Source organism: Trichosurus vulpecula, chromosome 3 (assembly GCF_011100635.1).
Source record: "Trichosurus vulpecula isolate mTriVul1 chromosome 3, mTriVul1.pri, whole genome shotgun sequence".
Lineage (NCBI taxonomy): Eukaryota > Metazoa > Chordata > Mammalia > Diprotodontia > Phalangeridae > Trichosurus > Trichosurus vulpecula.
In genome coordinates this window covers 315,860,378-315,879,353 of record NC_050575.1, presented here as the reverse complement: position 1 = coordinate 315,879,353, position 18,976 = coordinate 315,860,378, and the positions used below count along the sequence as shown (strand labels likewise).

The 18,976-nt window shown below is 41.6% G+C and overlaps 1 protein-coding gene across 3 annotated transcripts in view; it reads right to left on the bottom strand.

Moving 5' to 3' along the window:
• Nucleotides 1-11,022, bottom strand: part of CDS2 (CDP-diacylglycerol synthase 2) — a 73,356-nt gene extending 62,334 nt beyond the window's left edge. For 2 of the 3 annotated variants that reach the window (XM_036750356.1, XM_036750357.1), the window contains exon 1: nucleotides 10,557-10,798. In XM_036750356.1, the coding sequence (XP_036606251.1) occupies nucleotides 10,557-10,619 (63 nt within the window). In that variant the 5' untranslated portion in view covers nucleotides 10,620-10,798. Of the gene's footprint in view, nucleotides 1-10,556; nucleotides 10,799-10,939 lie in introns of those variants that run through there. The other variant, XM_036750354.1, reaches the window with a different exon arrangement.
• Between the last annotated feature and the right edge of the window lie 7,954 nt (nucleotides 11,023-18,976).

Below are 18,976 nucleotides of genomic sequence, written 5' to 3'. Positions count from 1 at the left end.
AGGCCTTACTTAAGATAAACCATACCATAGAATAGGATAAAATTTTGCCTCTAGAAGAGACCTTGGAGATCACTTAGTATATACAATTCTCTCATTTTACAGAAGAGGAAACCAAAGAGAGAATGGCTCAAAGCTGGATGGAATTTCAAAAGATACCTAGTTCAATGTCTTTAATTTATAACAAGGAAAATCCAGGCTAAGAGAAGTAACGCAGGTAGTAAAAGGCAGAGCAGATTTTTACTCCTTGGTCCTAGGATTCCAAATTTAGCATTCTTTCTGCTACAAGGCAACCTGCCCACAGAAAGTTTAAACAGAAAAACTAGAGGTGAACACTTACATTGCAGAAATAACACCAAAAGATAAAAACAGTATGCGGCCAAAATTACTCTTAAAAATCCTTTACAAAAAGTTTTTATACAGTTGTAGCTAAAAAAAAGACTAAGGCCCCTTTAAAAGTGGGAAGTTTATATCCAAAAGCAGAGAGATTTCAGGTAGTGGCTTTGAAAAATGAATAGAAGGTAAAAAATAGGACATCTATTCAAGTAAAAGAACAGGTAAAGTTTAAAAAAAAACAGGTAAAGACAGCTAGCAAGAACAATGAAGATTAGGGGAAAAATAAACTTGAAGGGCCTTGGCACATAAGAGTCATTACAAGATAAGACACAAGGAAGTCAAAGGGAACAAAGAAGGGGCCTTCTTCATGACCCAAAATGCTAGGAAAGCCAACTAAAGGTGGCCTACGAGACTGAGCAGAATGAATAATAGACTGCTTGTGAGTATGATAAAGACGAGATTGTAGAATCCCACAAAGCCTGGCAAGAAAATGAAAGGCCTGAGGAATGGAGACCAAATTAGGGGTACAGCAGATGCATGTGTTCCAAGTCATGTTCACTGCAGCACATAAGCTAAAGGAGTGGAGCGGCAGGCAGAATCTCAATCTCTCTCTCTCTCTCTCTCTCTCTCTCTCTCTCTTTCTCTCTCCCTCCCTCCCTCCCCTTCCTTCCTCCCTCCCTCCTCTTCTCTCCCCTCCTCTCCTCTCTTCTCCCTCCCTCCTTCCTTCCCTGTCCCCCCCCCTTTCAAACTTGGAAAGAAAGGAAGGTTTGGGGGTGATATTTTCCCATTCTTCCTTAATTTAAAATGAATAAAATGTGCTTGCTACTTCTAACAGCTGAATTAAATTGTTTCAATACAGTCTAATGAAACAGACATTCAAAAGAATTCCTTTCATTTGTCTTCATCAAAAGGCTGTGGGCAAGCCTATTTATTAAATGCTTTTATCTAAAATTAACTGTCACTGATATAATAATATGAAAGCTGGACTGCTGGAGAAGGCATGACCATAACTTCTGCAGAAGTTGAGGACTGACTAGTATTAGTACTGAGAATTTCAATAAAAACAAAACAAAAAGTAGAGACCAATTCACAGCACATTATTCATAAAACTTAAAAGGTCATACAAATAGACTGTCTTACTAAAGAGACAGCTTGTGGAGTACTTAAAAGAGCACTTATCTTGAAATAAAATTACTTGAGTTGGAGTCCTGGTTCCCACCCTTTATGTGGGATGTAAGATGACATAATCAGCTATATGACCTTGGTAAAGTCACTTCCCTCCTGCTAGGACTGGGCTAAATAATCTCTAAAGTCTTTTCAGCCTGTGGGACCCTTAGAAAAAGGTCAACCCCTCTGAACTACACAATGGAAGTAATACTTAGCATTGCTACCTCCCAGTGTTATTGTGAGGGATATATTTGGCAAGCCTAAAAGCCCATCATAGATTTAGACCTGGAAGAGAACGTAAGAAATCATCTAGTCCAACCCATTCATTTTACAGATAGAGAAACTTAAGATGAGAGAAGGGAAGTTACTTATCTAAGATCATACAGCTAGGACGGAACAGAGGAAGAATTCAACCTCAGTTCTTTCAAATTCAAATCCCATGCTTCTACCACTATACTACAACTGTATCTTATGCAACAAAAATATGGCTTATTATTAAATTCGCCATAAGAATTTCTCTCTCCATGGCTATTATACAGTGGTTTGTATATATATCCTTTCCCATACTATGAGTTCCCTTCAACCAGCAATCATGTCTTATACATTTTGTATCATGAACAGAATCTGGGTAGGCATACCACTTTGCACATAGTAAACCTCAATTTTAGAAAATTGAATAGAATGCCTATTATATCTTTGGGCTTAAATACATCTTCATAAAGACTTTCCTACAGTTCATTTAGAATTTAATCTACTTTTTTTAATTAAAAAAAAAACACAGCTTTCTACTTATTCTGGTTTTTACCAATTTAGAAAGACTGATTTTTTAAAAAAGGACTTTCTAAAAAGTTAAATAGCAAACAAGAGTAAAGAAGTATACCTGTTTTGAAACCATGAGATTGACCAATAAGATGACATAACCAACTATATGATCTTGGTAAAGTCACTTCCCTTCATTGGCCTGCTAGGACTGGGCTACATAATCTCTAAAGTCTTTTCAGCCTCTACTATTCTGTGCACCTGAGTCTGGCGGCAGGAATTTAGAAACTTTTTATTACAAAAGTCCTTAGGCTGTATTAATAAACTAAATGTTAAAAAAAACTAAAATAAAAAAATTAAAGAGCAAGTCAATTAGTTATCGAAGTAGACAATCCCAAGAGTCCTCCTTCTAGCTACCAATAACAAGTCTGATAAAATGACAATCCAGTTTATAAAGGCTGAAGATAATCCAGCCTTTTTAAGTATGTATTTTCATCTTTCTATTTCCTTATTGTTACTGATGAAGCAGTTGTGTTTTCGTTTGGTTTGGCAAGTGCTATGAGCACTGGGATGTTGAGATCATAAGTCTTATTCCTAGGAAAACAATTCCTTTATTAGAAACTGGCTTTAGAAAAAAAAAAGAAAAGAAAAGTAAAAGCAGACCTTAAAAGCTTAGCCCTAAGATTCTGCATACTATAAATGTCTCTCACTTGCATAAGTACAAACACATATTCCAGATTATTTTCAAATAAATAATGACTGGCTTATTTGGAAGAAATGTTTGGCAGAGAAGTTAAACAGCTATATCGAGAGGAATCTTTCAAAAATTTTCCAGCTTTTATATAGAGCTGATGTGAAATGGTTCTCTGAATTCCTCAGTTATTTTTTTTTAATCAGCAATTACTCAGAAATGAATTTTGGCATTAATAAGCTAGGAATCAAGACAGACTAGGGTTCAAAAATTGTTTCCAACGCTTCTTAACTATGCAACCATGGGCAAGCTACTCCATCTCTAAGCTTCAGTTTCTATAGCATCATCTGTAAAATAGGAATATTTCCCCTACTTACATAATTAGTTTTTTTTCAGAACCCCAAGCTACTCCCTAAAAGAGAGGCTCCTCCTTTTTAACTGCAATAATAATTCAGTAATTTCAAATGGCTATGAGTCATAGAATACTACAGCCTCTATAGACTTAAAGCTGATGATTACCCAAAGAGTAGTCAAGAGCTGCATGGTAGGCATAAGCAGGTTGCAACAAAGAACAAAAGGAGAAAGCAGGCAGGAAAAGTCCTATAAAGCATACTATCAGAGAACCAATGACCCCAAAAAACAAAGGGCCAGTCAAAGAGCAAAGGTGAGGGATAACCCAATGACAGTCTATACACTCCCTTGTTAGCCAAAGCAAACCAAGAAAGAGAATTTTTGAGGCAACAGCCAGATGAAAAAATACTTCAAATCACTAATAATTAGAGAAATGCAAATTAAAGCAAATCTGAGGTTCCACATCATGCCCGTTAGATTGACTAAGATGACAAAAAAGGAAAATGACAAATGTTGGAGGGGATACGGAAAAATAGGCTCATTAATGCACTACGGGGAGCCTCAGGAATTGGTGCAAAAGTCTTAGAAGACATTTTGGAACTATCCCCGAAAAAGTCACTAACACCTTTGACCTGGAGACACCATTACAAGACCTATATCCCAAAAGTAATCAAATTAGGAGGAAAAGAATCCATATATACAAAAATATAGGAGCTTTTTGTTGTAGCAAAGAACTGGAAAGGAGTGCTCATCAACTGGGGAACGGTTGAATATGGTATAAGGACATAATGGAATATTATTGTTCTAAAAGAAATGATAAGGGGGCATCTAGGTGGCGAAGTAAGTAGAAGACCAGCCCTGGAGTCCGGAGGACCTGAGTTTAAATCCAGCCTCAGATACTTGACACACTTACTAGCTGTGTGACCTTGGGCAAGTCACTTAACCCCAATTGCCCTGCCTTCCCCCCTCTTAAAAAAAATGATAAAAGGGATAATTTCAGAGAAACTTAGGAAAACTTTTATGAACTGATGCAGAAATAAAGATAGCACACTCCGAACAGTTTATACATTAACAGCACTGAAAAGACAAGTAAGTTGAAAAGATGTAAGTACTCCAACAGTACAATGATCAATCATGATTTTGGAGGGCAGATGATGAAGCAGGTTATGCATCTCCTGACAGAGAAGTGATGGGCTCAAGATGGAGAAAGAGACATACATTTTTGCATGCAGCAAATACGGGGATTTGTGTTGCTTGATTATTCATCCTTGTTTACAAGGGTTTATTTTTCCCCACTCCAACGGGATGGGAGAGATGGGAGAGTAGGGAAAAAAAGACTAAGCTGAAAAAAAAGTCGGGGGGGGGAGAGGTAGAGGGAGGGAGAACTTGAGGAAGGCCCCCCAGCATACTAGCAGGGCAGCCCTCCACTACAGCAGATTTACAACAAAATATAGACAAGTGTCTCACAGGATGGGCAAAGGATAAATTGGCTGTAACCTGAAACACTGGAAACAGTATAAACATTAATAAGATCATTAATTCATTGATTTATTAGAGTACCAACCTCACAAGGTTCTTGCAAAGAAAGTACTCTGTAAACCTTAAATACTATAAGCTATACAAGTCAATTTCTCCTTAAAAGCCTTCTCCTTCTTTTATAATAAAATTTATTTCTTTGGACTTGCCTAAGATAGCAGGAAAAGCCAATACTCCGGATGGAAATTTGAACAAATTATGAAATAGGTAAGGTTGGGGAAGGGGGGGAGATTTCTCCTCTAGCTTTACAACAAAATAACAAAAATGAACACATTTTTTAACTACTTAAAATACTAGCTTATGCTTAACCCTCTGCCCCCTTCCCCACTCCCTACTCTGACCAATGATTCAGAAGCCAAGAAAAATTAACATCCATGGTATAGTTGATATTAGATCAAGCTTTTGCTGGATACAGCTGTTATGCTTCAGGAGGCATGATTTGATTAGAAGTATATCTATGTAACAACGAGCTATGCTATAACATTTTTGCACTGTAATACAAACAGTTTTACATGTGTGTGTTTGTTACTTACAATTAGCTGGACAGCGCCTATTACATTCTCTCTACAACAAAATGGAATAAGGAGGCCTTCTTATCACAACCAGGTGTGGAATTGACCCCGGATTCTCAAAAACAATGATAGTAGACCCATAAGCTCTCACTGGTTTCAACATGCTGAAAAAGCCTTGAGTACAGTCAGGCCATAGACTGAATCTGCTATCTAAGGAACAAGCACAGCTAAGAGACAGAGAAGGCCACCAGTGGGCTGGCTACTATAAGATGAACTGTTTGGCCATGGTAGCCCTTAAACAAGGAAAAACTCAAAATGACCTGTACAGCCCCCTTCTTTAGTGATGGTACTGGAGATGTGGGAAAAGGGGCTAAGGTGTAAAAAGAACCACAAGATGTTTAGACTATCTATAAGCATTAAATTAACTATAAATATTCTAAATGTGATAAGTGAAACAAGAAAACAAAAGAAAGCTGCAATTAAATGAAGAATGGCATTCAAGTTCTGCTTGGAGAAGCAAAAGATAGGGTAGTACTGGTTTTTTATTAAGTACCCACAATAGAAGCAAGCTGAGTAGCACAGTGGAGAGAGCCCTAGGCCTGGAGTCAGGAAAATCTGAGTTCAAATATGGCCCCAGGCCCTTACTAGCTGGATGACCCTGGGCCACTTAACTTCGGTCTGCTGGTTTCCTCAACTCTAAAATGGGAATTATAATAGTACCTACCTCCTAGGGTTGTAGTGGGGATCAAATGAGAATATTTGTAAAGTGCTCAAAATAGTACCAGGGTCATAACAGGCACTTAACAAATGTTTGTTCCCCAATAGCAACAAGAAATGTCCTTTCATGGGAGACCCGGTCTTTTTGTTTTGCAGTGCTCATAATGAAAAAGACTACCATGAAAGTAACTACAGCTTATGGGCCAGTACCTATTTCAAAGAATGAGGAGGTAGAGAAACTACAAAGAATCTAACAAACTCAAACTAAGGCAACATATACTCTGATGCTCAGTTATTTTAAAGGTGGTGGGGGAGGTGTGAGAGACTGGAAAGGGAAAAAAAAAAAAGTACTAGAAAACATGGCTCAGGTGTGAGAAACCAAAGAGATCACAAAAATGTATAACCTGTTTCAGAAGCTATATATTCATGAATACATTTTTTCCAGAAAAGAGATAGAAGGTAAATGTGAATATCATAACAAAAAAAACCAAACCTGACTATATCTTTAAAGATTGAAAACAAACTGGCTACTAATATTGAAGTTTTCTCAAAATAGCTTTCCATGTGCACTCAGACCATAGACTGTATATTGTTGTTGCTGTTCAGTCATATTCTATTTTCCCTGACTCCACTGGGAGTTTTCTTGGCAAAGATACTGGAGTGGTTTTCCATTACTGTCTCCAGCTCATTTTACAGATGAGGAACTGAGGCAAACAGGGTTAAGTGACTTGCCCAGGGTCGCACAGCTAATAAGTGTCTGAGGCCACATTTGACCTCAGGAAGATGAGTCTCCCTGACTCCAGGCCCAGCACTGCACCACCTAGCTACCCCTAGGAATAGCAAAAGTAAAAATCATTACTAAATCAGGCAGATAAAGAGGAAATGACATTAAGAACAATCTACAACAACCTACAACAATCAACCTGACTTATTTAAATAAGCTGTTGATGCTGGAAAAAGAGAACTTAAAAACACAAGGATCTTTGAATTTGATTATTCCCATTTCTTACAAAAGCTTCACTGATATAAAAAGCAGTGGCCACGAGGAGGCTTAAAAGAGTTCAGAAATCACCTTAGCCAGCAAATACCTCCTACGGAAGAAAACCACGACAACCAAGAGCAATACTGATTTCAACTAAAAACTCATATGTAAAATACTATGTATTATAAGGGCTGAAACCTACAAACAGTAGTAACACTTCGCGAAAGAAAACAAGCAATGGAAACAAAAACATTTCTACAGAAAACACTTGGTATGAGAACCAAATGAACCACACCATCCAAGAAGCTCTCATTAATTAAACTTGCAGAATGACAACAAACAGATCTAATATGGAATAGATTATAGAAACTTTAACCTATCTTTATTAGTAAAACCACTACGTGTACCCTAATATCACAGTTACCAATGGTTGAATCTTCCAGATGGTTGAAAAAAATGGTTGAATCTGCCCAAATATACAACAAGGAAATCTGTGCAGGAGAGAATATATCTTAAAAGCACAGAGGCACCTTATTTGATATCTTAAGAAAGGGAAACTACCAAAAGAATGGAGGACAAAAACATATGTACACAATTTATATTACTGTTAATAATAAGAGCTAACATTTATATAGAGCTTACTCTGTGCCAGACATTGTGCTAAGTGCCTTAAAATGTTTCATTTGGTTCTCATAACAACCCTGCAGGAGGTATAATTGTTATCCCCATTTCACAGATAAAGAAACTAAGGCAAACAGTGATTAAGTGACTTCCCCAGAATCACACAGCTAGTAAGTGTCTGAGGCCAGAGTTGAACTCAAGTCTTCTAACTCCAGGCCCAGTATCCTATCCACTCTATAACTTAGCTGCCTAAAGAGGTTATCAAGAGATTAATCATTAACTACTGACCTATATGCCAACTTTCTCATCTTTATGATAATGATCTTACACATGTAATGAGGGTTCCCCTTAATTAAAAAAATACGAGAAGGGAACTTGAGGCAGATTTTAGCAAACTGTCTTCTACTGCAGACCATATATGTACAGTAACATAACTGACTGACAGGTACGGAGAAGACAAGATTCCACTGCGATTACTGAACATAAAATCTTGCCCTGACTAGACCCCACCTGGATTTTAGTATTTTGTCATTCTAAGGGTCTCATTTTAAAATAGACACTGAAGAACACAAAATATTTCAGAGAAATGGACAACTAGCACTTGAAATTACATCATACAAGTAATTGGTTGACTGAACTAGGGTTGTTTAGCCAGGGACAAAAGAAGATAACTGAGGAGAGAAAGGAAGCAGTCATCAAAGGGAACTAGATTTGTTCTGTGTTTCCCCCACAGGCCTAGGCCACACATGCAGCTTACTAACAATTACTGCTATCTAACAAGGAAAGACGCTGCCTCACAAAATAGAAAAGAAGTGTTAAAACAGATATCTAACAAGCAGAAATACATAAAGACTACTTGAATTACACTAACACTATGTGTGACGTCTCTCTTCCACCTTTAGGAATCTCTGATTCCAACTCCAATCCTTCCCAATTATCAGACTATCTGATACTGCTGCCAAACCCCTCTCCTTTTCTTGAAACTCTTCTGTTTCTATGTAACACACTCTTTCTCTCTAGCTATCCCTTCTTTATTTCTGCTTCCTCCTCTGCCCCCATACTCATTTTCTCTTTTATTTTCATTCTCTCTCTCATCTCATCATCCACTTTTGGGGCTTCAATTACACAGATGACTCCCAAATCTCTAGGTCCAGTTCTCATTTCTCTCCAAAAGACCTAGTTCCATATATCTCCACTTGGATGTCCCGCTTTCATGAACAGTATGCTATCATGTTTAAAACCAAGCTTGCCATCATCTTTCCTCCAAACCAGCAGTCACTCTGGAATTTCCTATTTCTATCATTGGTATTGCCATGCCCCAGAATCACTCAGGTTCAAAATGTAGGCATCATTTTCTCCTTCCCACATCCAAGCCATCCTAAGTCTAGCTGATCCAACTTTTCACTAATGTATATTAAACCCTTTCTCTTTTTTCCACTCCTAATGCTATCAACCTACTCAAGATGCCTATGTCATTGTTCTTCCTCACCAAACCATCCTACACCCCACTGCCAAATTACCTTCTTAAAACCCAGCTTTATACATCACCAATCTGCTCAGAACTTACAAAGGCAGTACCATACTGCCTACATAAGACCCTCCACTATCTGGACCCTATCTCCTTCTCCAAGTTTATCTCCCATTCCTCCTATTACAACCTTCCACTTAACTCAAATTGGCCTAATCATTATCCCTCAAAATAGTGAACATTCTTACCCACACACCTGGCTGCTGTCACCTACCTGAAATTTCATGCCTTCCCATCTAAGTCTTCTACTTCCTCTAAGCCTATAAGAGTCCCACCTTACCTAAAAAGCCTTCCCTAACCACAATAACCCACAATATTTATTTCTCTCCATTGAATTCCTATAGCACTTATACACTACCACCAGATACAACCTATGCCGTCACACCTCTCAATTTCTCTCTTTACTTAGACTGAAAATGCCTTCTCTTTCCAATTCCCTTACGGGAATTTATCTGGTATATAAATTTGTATCCCAAGTACACAGAGTCTTGTACTCAAAAGAGGACAATGTTTAATGGACAGCAACAAAAGGAACTTGTGCTGAAGATACCATATAGGGCATTTAAACGGCTTCAGATTGGGCAGCTCTTACTGAAGTTGCCACGAGTCTCAGCTTACCCAAAAAATAGAACCAGATTCTCGATTTCGTCAATATATAGCTCCTACGCTGAAAGGCTTGCTGTCAGATCTGTCTTGATTAGGGTGCTTAGGGAACTTCTAGTTTATCTCCACATGGTTGGTTTTATGCTTTGGGGAGGAGGAGGTGATGGACAAAGCGGACGGTTCCTCTATCACCGGTAAGCGTTACTATAAAGCCACGTCTGCCAGGAGATTTCAGAAGAGACACCTGCTGACATGTTCATTTCAGGGAGGCGACCACAGGTCTCCCTCCTGGTTACTGTTACAGAGATCACTCCTGCCCATCCCTTCCTTGAAAGCTGCCATATGAGGATGACTCTTTCGTCTGGGAGCTCACATCCCTAAAGTAGAGCTGGAGGGGCCCTCGGGGTTCATCCAAATCCAAGCCCTTCGTTTAGGGTAGAAGGAAACCGAGGCCCCGGAGAAGGGGCCGAGCGGGGGCTGGAATGCAGGCCCCCTGCCCTCGCGGGCAGCGCTCTCCGGCCCAGCACGCCGCCCACCTCGCCCGGCCAAGCGTGGACAGCGTGGCTTCCTCTCCCGCGGGGCTCATGAACGTCCTCACCTTCCAATGCAGACACGCTCCGAGGCAGCCCCGGTCCCCCTCCCCCCGCACCACGGAGAGCAGCCGGAGGCGGGGGGAGCATCCCTCCAGCTCTGCACTGCTCCCTCCCTTCCGCAAAGGGCGGAAAGGGCACCCGCCGGCCCCTCTCGCTGCTTTACCTTGTCCTCCGCCTCCGGCCGCCCGTCTGGCTCGTGGGCCAGCCTCTGCCTCAGCTCCGTCATTCTGGGGAAGCAAGCCTCACTCTGGTCCCCGCCTTATCCTCTCCAAAAACGCTCTCTTCCTGCAGCGAAGCAGGAGGTTCAGGGCCTCCGCCTTCTCACAGCCCGCTCCCCGGCGGGCTCAGCCCCCGGGGAGAAGCAAAGAGCGGGTGGACCTACCCCACCGCCCGCCCGGGCCTCGGCCGAGCCCCTCCCCGCCGCAGCCCCCAGCCGAGCTTCCTCCAGCGGGGCTCGGATCCGCTCGGCAGCCCCCTCCCCGGTGCAAAAGAAAAGCGAGGCGAAGCAAAGCGATGGAGACGAAAGGAGAAGCTACGCAACCGGACCTCACGCGAAAACAGCCCCCTCGAACAGAGAGCCGCCCTCCCGGGGTCCCTCGGAGTAGCTTTTGTACGGGCTCCGCCCAGATCCAGGACGCGAGACACCCGCCCCCTCCACCTCCCCCTGGTGGGCCCCGCCCCGGGCCGCACCCCCTCCTTTAACCCTGGCCGGGCGCGAGCCCGCTACTTCCCTTCCTGCCCTCTAGAGGGAGCCCGCAGGCGCAGGGCGGGGGAGCGCGCAAGCCCGCGCGGGCCCGCCGACTGCCAATCACTTGCGTCACGCCACTTCGAGTGGGCCGAGAGCGGGGAGACGCGCTCTCATTGGACGCCCGGCTGCTAGCGGAGCGCGCTCAGCGGCCCTTCTTAACCTTGTTTGCGTCATGGACTGCTCTCCTTTAACGGGCTGAGGAAGCCCGTGGGGCCCTTCTCAGAATTATGTTTTTAAAGGCATGATTTCAAAGGAAACTACTTCTATTGAAAGAATAATTGACGTATTGAAGGCAAAAAAAAAAAGGAAGTTTACAGACCCCAGGTTAAGAACCCCTGAGTCACCGAGAGAACAGTGGAATGTAAACTCCTTGAGGGCAAGCATGGCTGTATCCCTAGCACAGTGCTTCACGCATTGTTCAATAAATAAACGTTCCCTGAATTGAGGGGGGTCGGCGGCTTGGGGAGCAGAAGGAAGAGGAATAGAGAAAAGGGAGGGAGGGGTCGGGAGGATAAATAATGGAGGGGGCGGGGCCGCAGCGCTTACATAAAAGGACCGTTCGCCAACGGCCTGGGGAGTCTCGCGGGGTGGGCGGGGCGAGAGGACGCCCGCGGCGGGGCTGGACGACTGGGATCCGCGGGGAAGCTGACCCTCTCCGCCCCGGGACTGGCTGCGGGTAGAGTGGGCCATGCCGTATCCCGGCGGCGGGGGGTCTGTGCTCTCTCTGGGGAGGGAAGGAGGGCTGGCTGACCAAAGGGCTCGGGTCCTGACAGTTAGGCGAGGTTTTCCCGCGCCGCTTCTGGAGGCGGGTATTGACGATAGTGCGGCCGCCCCTCCCCCAACCAGCTTTTGCGTCTTCCCCTCCCCCATAGTTTTCCCTCCCTCATCCAGCCACCCCTAACTGGGGCGCCCGGGAGCCCCATCCGGGAGCTGTTTGCAAAAGCCCGGGGCGCTTCAAGATGTGCGTTGTGACTGTCGGTGATGATCGTTACCTAACTAAGCCTAGGTCGTGGCCGGAAATGAGAGACCCCCTCCCTCCCGCCCCCAGCTCTGGGGCTCTAGTAACAAGTGTCCAAGCCCGAAATTGGAAAGGGAGCAAAGAAGAGTGTAACTTACTCCGCCTTTCTAAGGCAACCTGCCCTCTCCTCTGTGAAGGAGAAAGTGAGCAGACTGTACCAGTCATCTGAAATTTCAGTTCTATGCACCTTAAGCTTCTTGTTTCTGTGTGTGCTGGTGAATGTTTAACAACCAGCTCCCAGGGGTTAACTATTAAAAATGCCTCCATCACTTTCTCAAGCCTAGACAATAAAACAATTTGTAGCATGATTTTTTTTTTTTGCAGATATCAAGACAATGACAGAATCTCCAAGTTAAAAAGGAACCTCACCTAAGTCCAGTCCATACTTGGACAAGAATTCCCTTTATAATAATTCTCTATTTAAAAATCACTGAACTAGCTGTTAAACATTAGAGTTCCTGTGCTCAAAGTGTAGGTTTATACTGGAGGGGAGAAGATACAAAATAACCACAGTATGAAAGTATGCAAGAATGGTAGGGAATGATGAAGGCAAAGGACAGACAAAATGCTCTAGGAGGAAAAACAATTACAGGTTGAAGGATCGAGAAGGATTCACTTCACAGAGATCATTGAACTGGGATTTGAAAGGAAGAAAAGGCTTCCTAAATAGGAAAGAAAGAAGTCAATGCATTCCAGGAATGAATGGGTCTGAATGCTACAGCACGACCCTGGGGATGGGAGAGGGAGAGACCTGAGTCATCTGCACAGAGATAATTGTTAAACCCAGGGCAGCTGAAGGGATTGCAGAGAAGGAAGTAGAAGCAAAACTAAACCATGCTACCAATAATAAATCCTTGTTCATATCAATCAACAAGCTTTTATAGTGCTTCCAATATATCAAGAACAGTGCTAAAGATTGATGAGACAGGAAAAGAGAGGAAAAGTCTCTGCTCTCAGGGAGTTTACATTCTATGAAGGAAACAAACGTAATATAGAGAGAGTCAAAATACATGCAAGGTAGTTTCTGGCGAAAGGGTCCTATTATCTTGCTAGTGGGGGGTTGGTTATGGCCATACTTAGGAAGTGGTAGCAGCTAGGTGGATGAGTGGATAGAACACTGGGCCTGGAGTCAGCAAAGTAGGAGTTCAAATCTGGCTTCAGACACTAGTTGTGAGACCCTGGGCTAGTCATTTAACTGTTTGCTGTAGTTTTCTCATCTGTAAAATGACCTGGAGAAAGAAATGGCAAACCACTCTGGTATCTTTGCCAAGAAGTGATACAAGAGCTGAGTTCTGAGGGAAGCTAATGATTCCAAAAAGCAAAGCTAAGGAGGAATTAATTACCTTTTTACCTATGTAGGACAACCTGTGCAAAGGTGCAGAGACATGAGCTAGAATGTCATGTGAGGAACATATGTTATTCCTCAGATACTGTTCATGGTTCTAAATTCTAGATATTTGACACCACTGCTCATTCTGCCTTATAGTGTTAGCATTTCTACAATTTAGAGGTCAATTCCTCTGGTTCCTCCTAGGCCATGACCCTAAGTCCATAAGGACTTGGGAAGAGGAAAATTTTAGGAAGAAGTCCACATACAAGTCTTTATTATCTTAGTACTCTGCTAGGATCAGGAGATACAAAATGCAAAGAATGAAACAATCCCTTCTCCCAAGAAGCTTACATGGGGAGGTCAACAAAAGCATACTGGCTTTGAAGATGGAATCAATATGTACTGATCAAAAGAAGTAAATATGGAGTAGTTACATATAAGGTATTTGGGGACAGAGGGCAGAACTAGTAGTGATGAGGTGAGATGAGGAAGGCCTTCACATAGAACACGGTGCTTGAGCTTAAAGAAGAGAGGGACCCTGAGGTAGAGCTAAGGAGGGAATGCAAAGGCCTAGAAATGAGAGGTGGGCTGTCTCTCAGTAAAGAATAAAGAGGCCAGTTTGGCAGAAGTCCAATGAGACTGGAAAGATAGGTTGGAGCCAGGTTGTGAAGGGCTTTACAAGCTAAACAAAGCAGCAGTAGGAAGCCATAGTAGCTGATTAACCCAGTCACATGGTCAGATCGATACTTTGAAAAAATTTCTTTAGCAGCAGCGGCTGTGGTTCTGGTCTGTGACCATAAAGGAGATTTTTTTGATTGGCTGTGGATCCATAACCAGAAGTGGAGAACATTCAAAGGGTAGTAGTTGATCTTCTCTAGTATGGACTAGAGCATGGACATGAGGCAGGGAGACCAATCAAGAGGCTGATACAATGATCTGGGCAGGAGAGGGGAGAATAAGTATTTGTATAAGTCCTACTATATATGTCAGGCACTGTGCTAATTAGCCCTACTAGGCAGATGCTATTATTATCTCCATTTTAGAGATGAGAAAATTAAGGCACTTAAGTGCCTTGCTCAGAGATCATATAGCTAATAATAATAATAGGTAACATTTATATAGTGCTTATTATGTGCCAGGTGCTTTACAAATATCCCCTTTGATCCTCAAAATAATCCTAGGAAATAAATGCTATTATTATCATCTTCATTTCACAGATGAGGAAACTAAGGCAAATGCAGTACCCAGGATTACACAGCTAGTAGTTGTCTATGGTCAGATTGGAACTCGGGTCTTCCTGATTCCAGGCCCTGCATTCTATCCACTGCATCACCAGCTGCCTCTAGGTTGATAAGGTAGTAGCCGTGTGAGTGGAGAATAGTTTCATGAGGAATGTTGTAGAGGTAGAAATGGCAAGGTTTGGGAACTGATTGGGTAGATCAATGTAATGGAGAATGTGGGGTCAAGAATAACCTTGAATTTATAAACCTCTGCTTTCAGCAGATAGTGAGGTTTGGAAGAGGGAAGGATTTGGGGAGAAAGATGAGTGAATTCAGTTTCAGACATGTTGAGGTTGATGTATCTTGGAATGAATCAGTTTGAAAGGCTCCATTAGCCACTGGTGATGAACGCCTGAAGCTCAGGGAGAGTACTGGGGCTAGATATTCTTAGGTGTCAATAATCTGTATGGAGATGGTAATTAAACTTATGAGAGATGATGAAGTTCCCTAGAGAGCTTAGAGAGAGAATAGCACCCCACTACTCATTACCTTCAGAGGCTGTGGCCTTCCAAATACACTCAGTTGTATGTGCTAAGAGTTGGAGATATATAGACAAAAGTAAAAATAGTCTCTGAATTCAAAGAGCTTACATTCTACCATTGGGAAACAGATCCTCTGTTTTGCATTGTTCACTAATTGTAGGCAATTAGAGCTACAAGAAATACTAGGAATCATTTTTCGAGATCAGTGCCTTTCTTTTCTAATACTTTGTAATGGGGTACTGGCCAGTGAGTCCCAATCCCTACGAGCATATGCAAGGTGCCTCTGATGCAACTCTCCACAAGGACTTTGGAGAAGAAGAAATCTGTAACTGGTTCTGGTCCGCTTACCACAGAAGCGTTTTTAACTGGCTGTGGCTTCATAGTTCAGAGTGAGGTGCACTGAAAAAGCATTAATTAACCAGAATGTGCCCTTCCCTTTGGCTGACTTCCTCCTGCTGGGTGGCCTTCTGGTGAGAAGGGAAAGACTGGGCTATGAAGGGAGAGGCCTCAGCCTTTCACTATCCCAGTTGGACATATAGGTGGAAGAAGTAGAAGTTAGAAAGCTTGGAAAAAATTATCATACTAAGCAATCTGATCTTATAAAATGCAAAACACATCTTCCAGACTCCTCAGGAATGTTTAGATGAATTAGTCTTTTAACTCATATCTTTAGTTATACTATTCTTAGTTTTTAAGTTTCATTATTACAATCTGTACTTCATTTTCATTTTCACCTCTCCTTGTCATTTTTAAAATTTATTTTTAACATTCATTTAAAAAAAAATTTGAGTTCCAAATTGTCTCCCTCCCCCCTGCCCCTCCTACCCATTAAGAGGGCAAGCAATCCATATCAATTATGGATATGAAATCATGCAAAACATATTTCCATATTTCGCATGTTGGGGGAAAAAAGCAAGAAAAATAAGGTGAAAAAAATATACTTCAATCTACACTCAGAGTTCATCAGTTCTCAGTCTGAAGGTGGATAGCATTTTTCATCACGTGCCCTTCAGAACTGTCTTGGATCATTATAACAATCAGAGTAGTCTTTTGCAGTCGATCATTGTTATTTTTTTGCTGTTATGTACAATGTTTTACCAGTTCTGCTCACTTCATTTTGAATCAGTTCATATAAGTCTTCCCAGGCTTTTTTGAAACTACCTCCCTTGTCATTTCTATAGCACAAAAGTGTTCCATCACAATCATATACCACAACTTGTTATATACCATTCCCCAGTTGATGGGCATCTCCTCACTTTCCATTCCTCTGCCACCACAAAAAGAGCTGCTATAAATATTTTTGTACATGTTGGTCCTTTTCCTTTGATCTCTTTGAGATACAGATCTAGCAGTGGTATTGATGGTTCAAAGGGTATGCACAGTTTTATAGCCCTTTAGGCATGGCTCTAAATTATTCTCCAGAATGGTTGGTTCAGTTCACAACTCCACCAACAATCCATTAGTGTCCTAATTTTTGTGTTGGAATTCATCCAACTCAATAGCAATACACTAAGGAACAGTAAAAGAGAAATAAGATATAGGCATGGTAGATTCAGGGAGAGATTCGCTATAAACAAAACAAACCCTAAGTTTGCAGGGGGGTCATGAATAGGGGGTTAAAGGAAAGAAAGCATAAAAATCTCTAATAAAGTGAGTTTGAGGAATAAAGAGAAGAAAAAAGAAGAAAACAGGATGGAGGGAAATATAGAATTATCTTGAATATGACTGTGCTTGACTGTGCTTTTTATGATACAGGGTTCTATATTTCTTTTTTTCAGTAGGTGGGGAGGTGAGGAGAAAAAAAATAAATGCTTCATTATTGAAAAAAAAATTTCCACATAGCCTTGGTAGTTATGTGAAAGATGGATTGTAGACATGAAGGGGGCAATATAGTCCAAGTGAAAGGTGACAAGGGCCAGAATTAGCAGGATGATAGAGAGAACTAATGGAGAATGGAGAGAAGGGGGTTGATGTAAGTGTGGAGGTAGAAGTGAAAAGACTTGGCTACTGAATGAATATGGGGTCATGGTGAATGAGGAATGGAGGATGATTCCAAGGTTGAAAACTTGAGAAACTAGAAGGATAATGGTGCCCCCACAAAAATAGGGAAGTTTGGAAGAGGGGTGGGTTTTAAGGTAAAGATAATCAGATCTGTTTTAGAAATGTTGAGTTTGAGATGTCTATAGGACATCCAGATTGAAAAGTCCAATAGCAGTTGATGCAGGGCTCGAGTTTGGAATACATATCTGGGAGTCATCGAGGTAGAGACAAAAATCTAATCCATGAGAGTTAGTGAAGTCACTAAGGAACTATAAAGCAAGGATGCCCAACCTCTTTCCGGCCCCATATCTGCCTTTCAATAAATTCCCCTGTGCCTCCTATTCAATATGAAAGGAAATAAATCCTAAAGTTTGCTATGCATATGTACATAAAAATAAAATGAGTTTAATTATCATAATGAAAATTTTATCCCATGGATGTCATTTTTAGTATTATAGTTATACTCTCTCCAATAATAACACTATGCCTTTGGGAATATTTCAAGAGGATAATAGTTATTTACCAAATAATCCCCTTACCCTGTAGTCAAGCTCCTAGTGTCTCTCAAGAGTAAACATACCCCAAGTTGAGAGCTTGTAGTGTGGAGAAAAGCCTCGGGGTAGAAGGCATTGAGAACCCTGAAAAGAGACTTCGGTATTCTATCTATGCCTCTGTACTGAGTCCCTCAGTGACTCTGAGCCAGTCATTTAATCTCTCTTGGCTTCAGTTTCTTTATGTCAAAAGGAGATGGAAAATGAAATTTAGCTATGTACTCCCTCTTCCATCTACCGAAACACAGATCAACTTGATTTAATTAAACAAACCACCCACTAAAGCGATACAAAAAGAAAGTCCATGCACTCAAGGGGTTAGTTATTGGTGCCTAACGGGTTTAAAAGAACCTTCCTCACTTAATCCCACATTTTCCTTTGACAGATGAGAACAACGCTAAAAAATGAGCATGGGCAAAACATCACCCGTCCGAAAATTAGCCAAAGCACATACTTAGTTATTGAAAATTAAAACAGTTGTTGGTGCCGGCTTAGATATACTGCTTCTAACTGAATGAATGAAGGCGATATCTTTCTGTTCTTTGATATATTCAGGAACCTGCCAACAAAAAAAAAAAGTTCTGGGAAACATTATTGAGAATTACCCTAGAAAGAAGGAAAATGCATTTATTAAGTGCTTACTATGTGCCATGCACTGTGCTAAAACCACAGGAACTTCTGTTCCATATTTTTTTTCTAATTAAAAAAAAAAAACGTGTGATGAAAAATGCGTGCCGAAGAGGAAAACAACAAAAAAATCTGTGCATTTAGAGCCAAAGGACCTGGATTTGAATGCATTTTGCCATTTACTACCTATGTGACCACCTTGGGCAGGTCATTTCAACTCTAGGAGGCCTCAATTTCCCCATCTGTAAATTTAAAGGATAAAATAAAATGACCGCTAAGGTCGCTTCCAGCTCTGTATCTCACTCTCCAAGGAAAAAAGACATCTTCATCGAATTAGGTTCAAAATCCCAAACACCCCCAGACCCAATCAAAAAAGATTGAGGTTAGGTGAACCTGAACAAGCCCGGGCAATTATGAAAGGCGGGGTAAACCCGCTCCCTCTGATTGGCTCAGGGGATTTAGGTGAGGCCTTCGTGATGGGATTGGCCGACGGAGCACCAGTAGCGT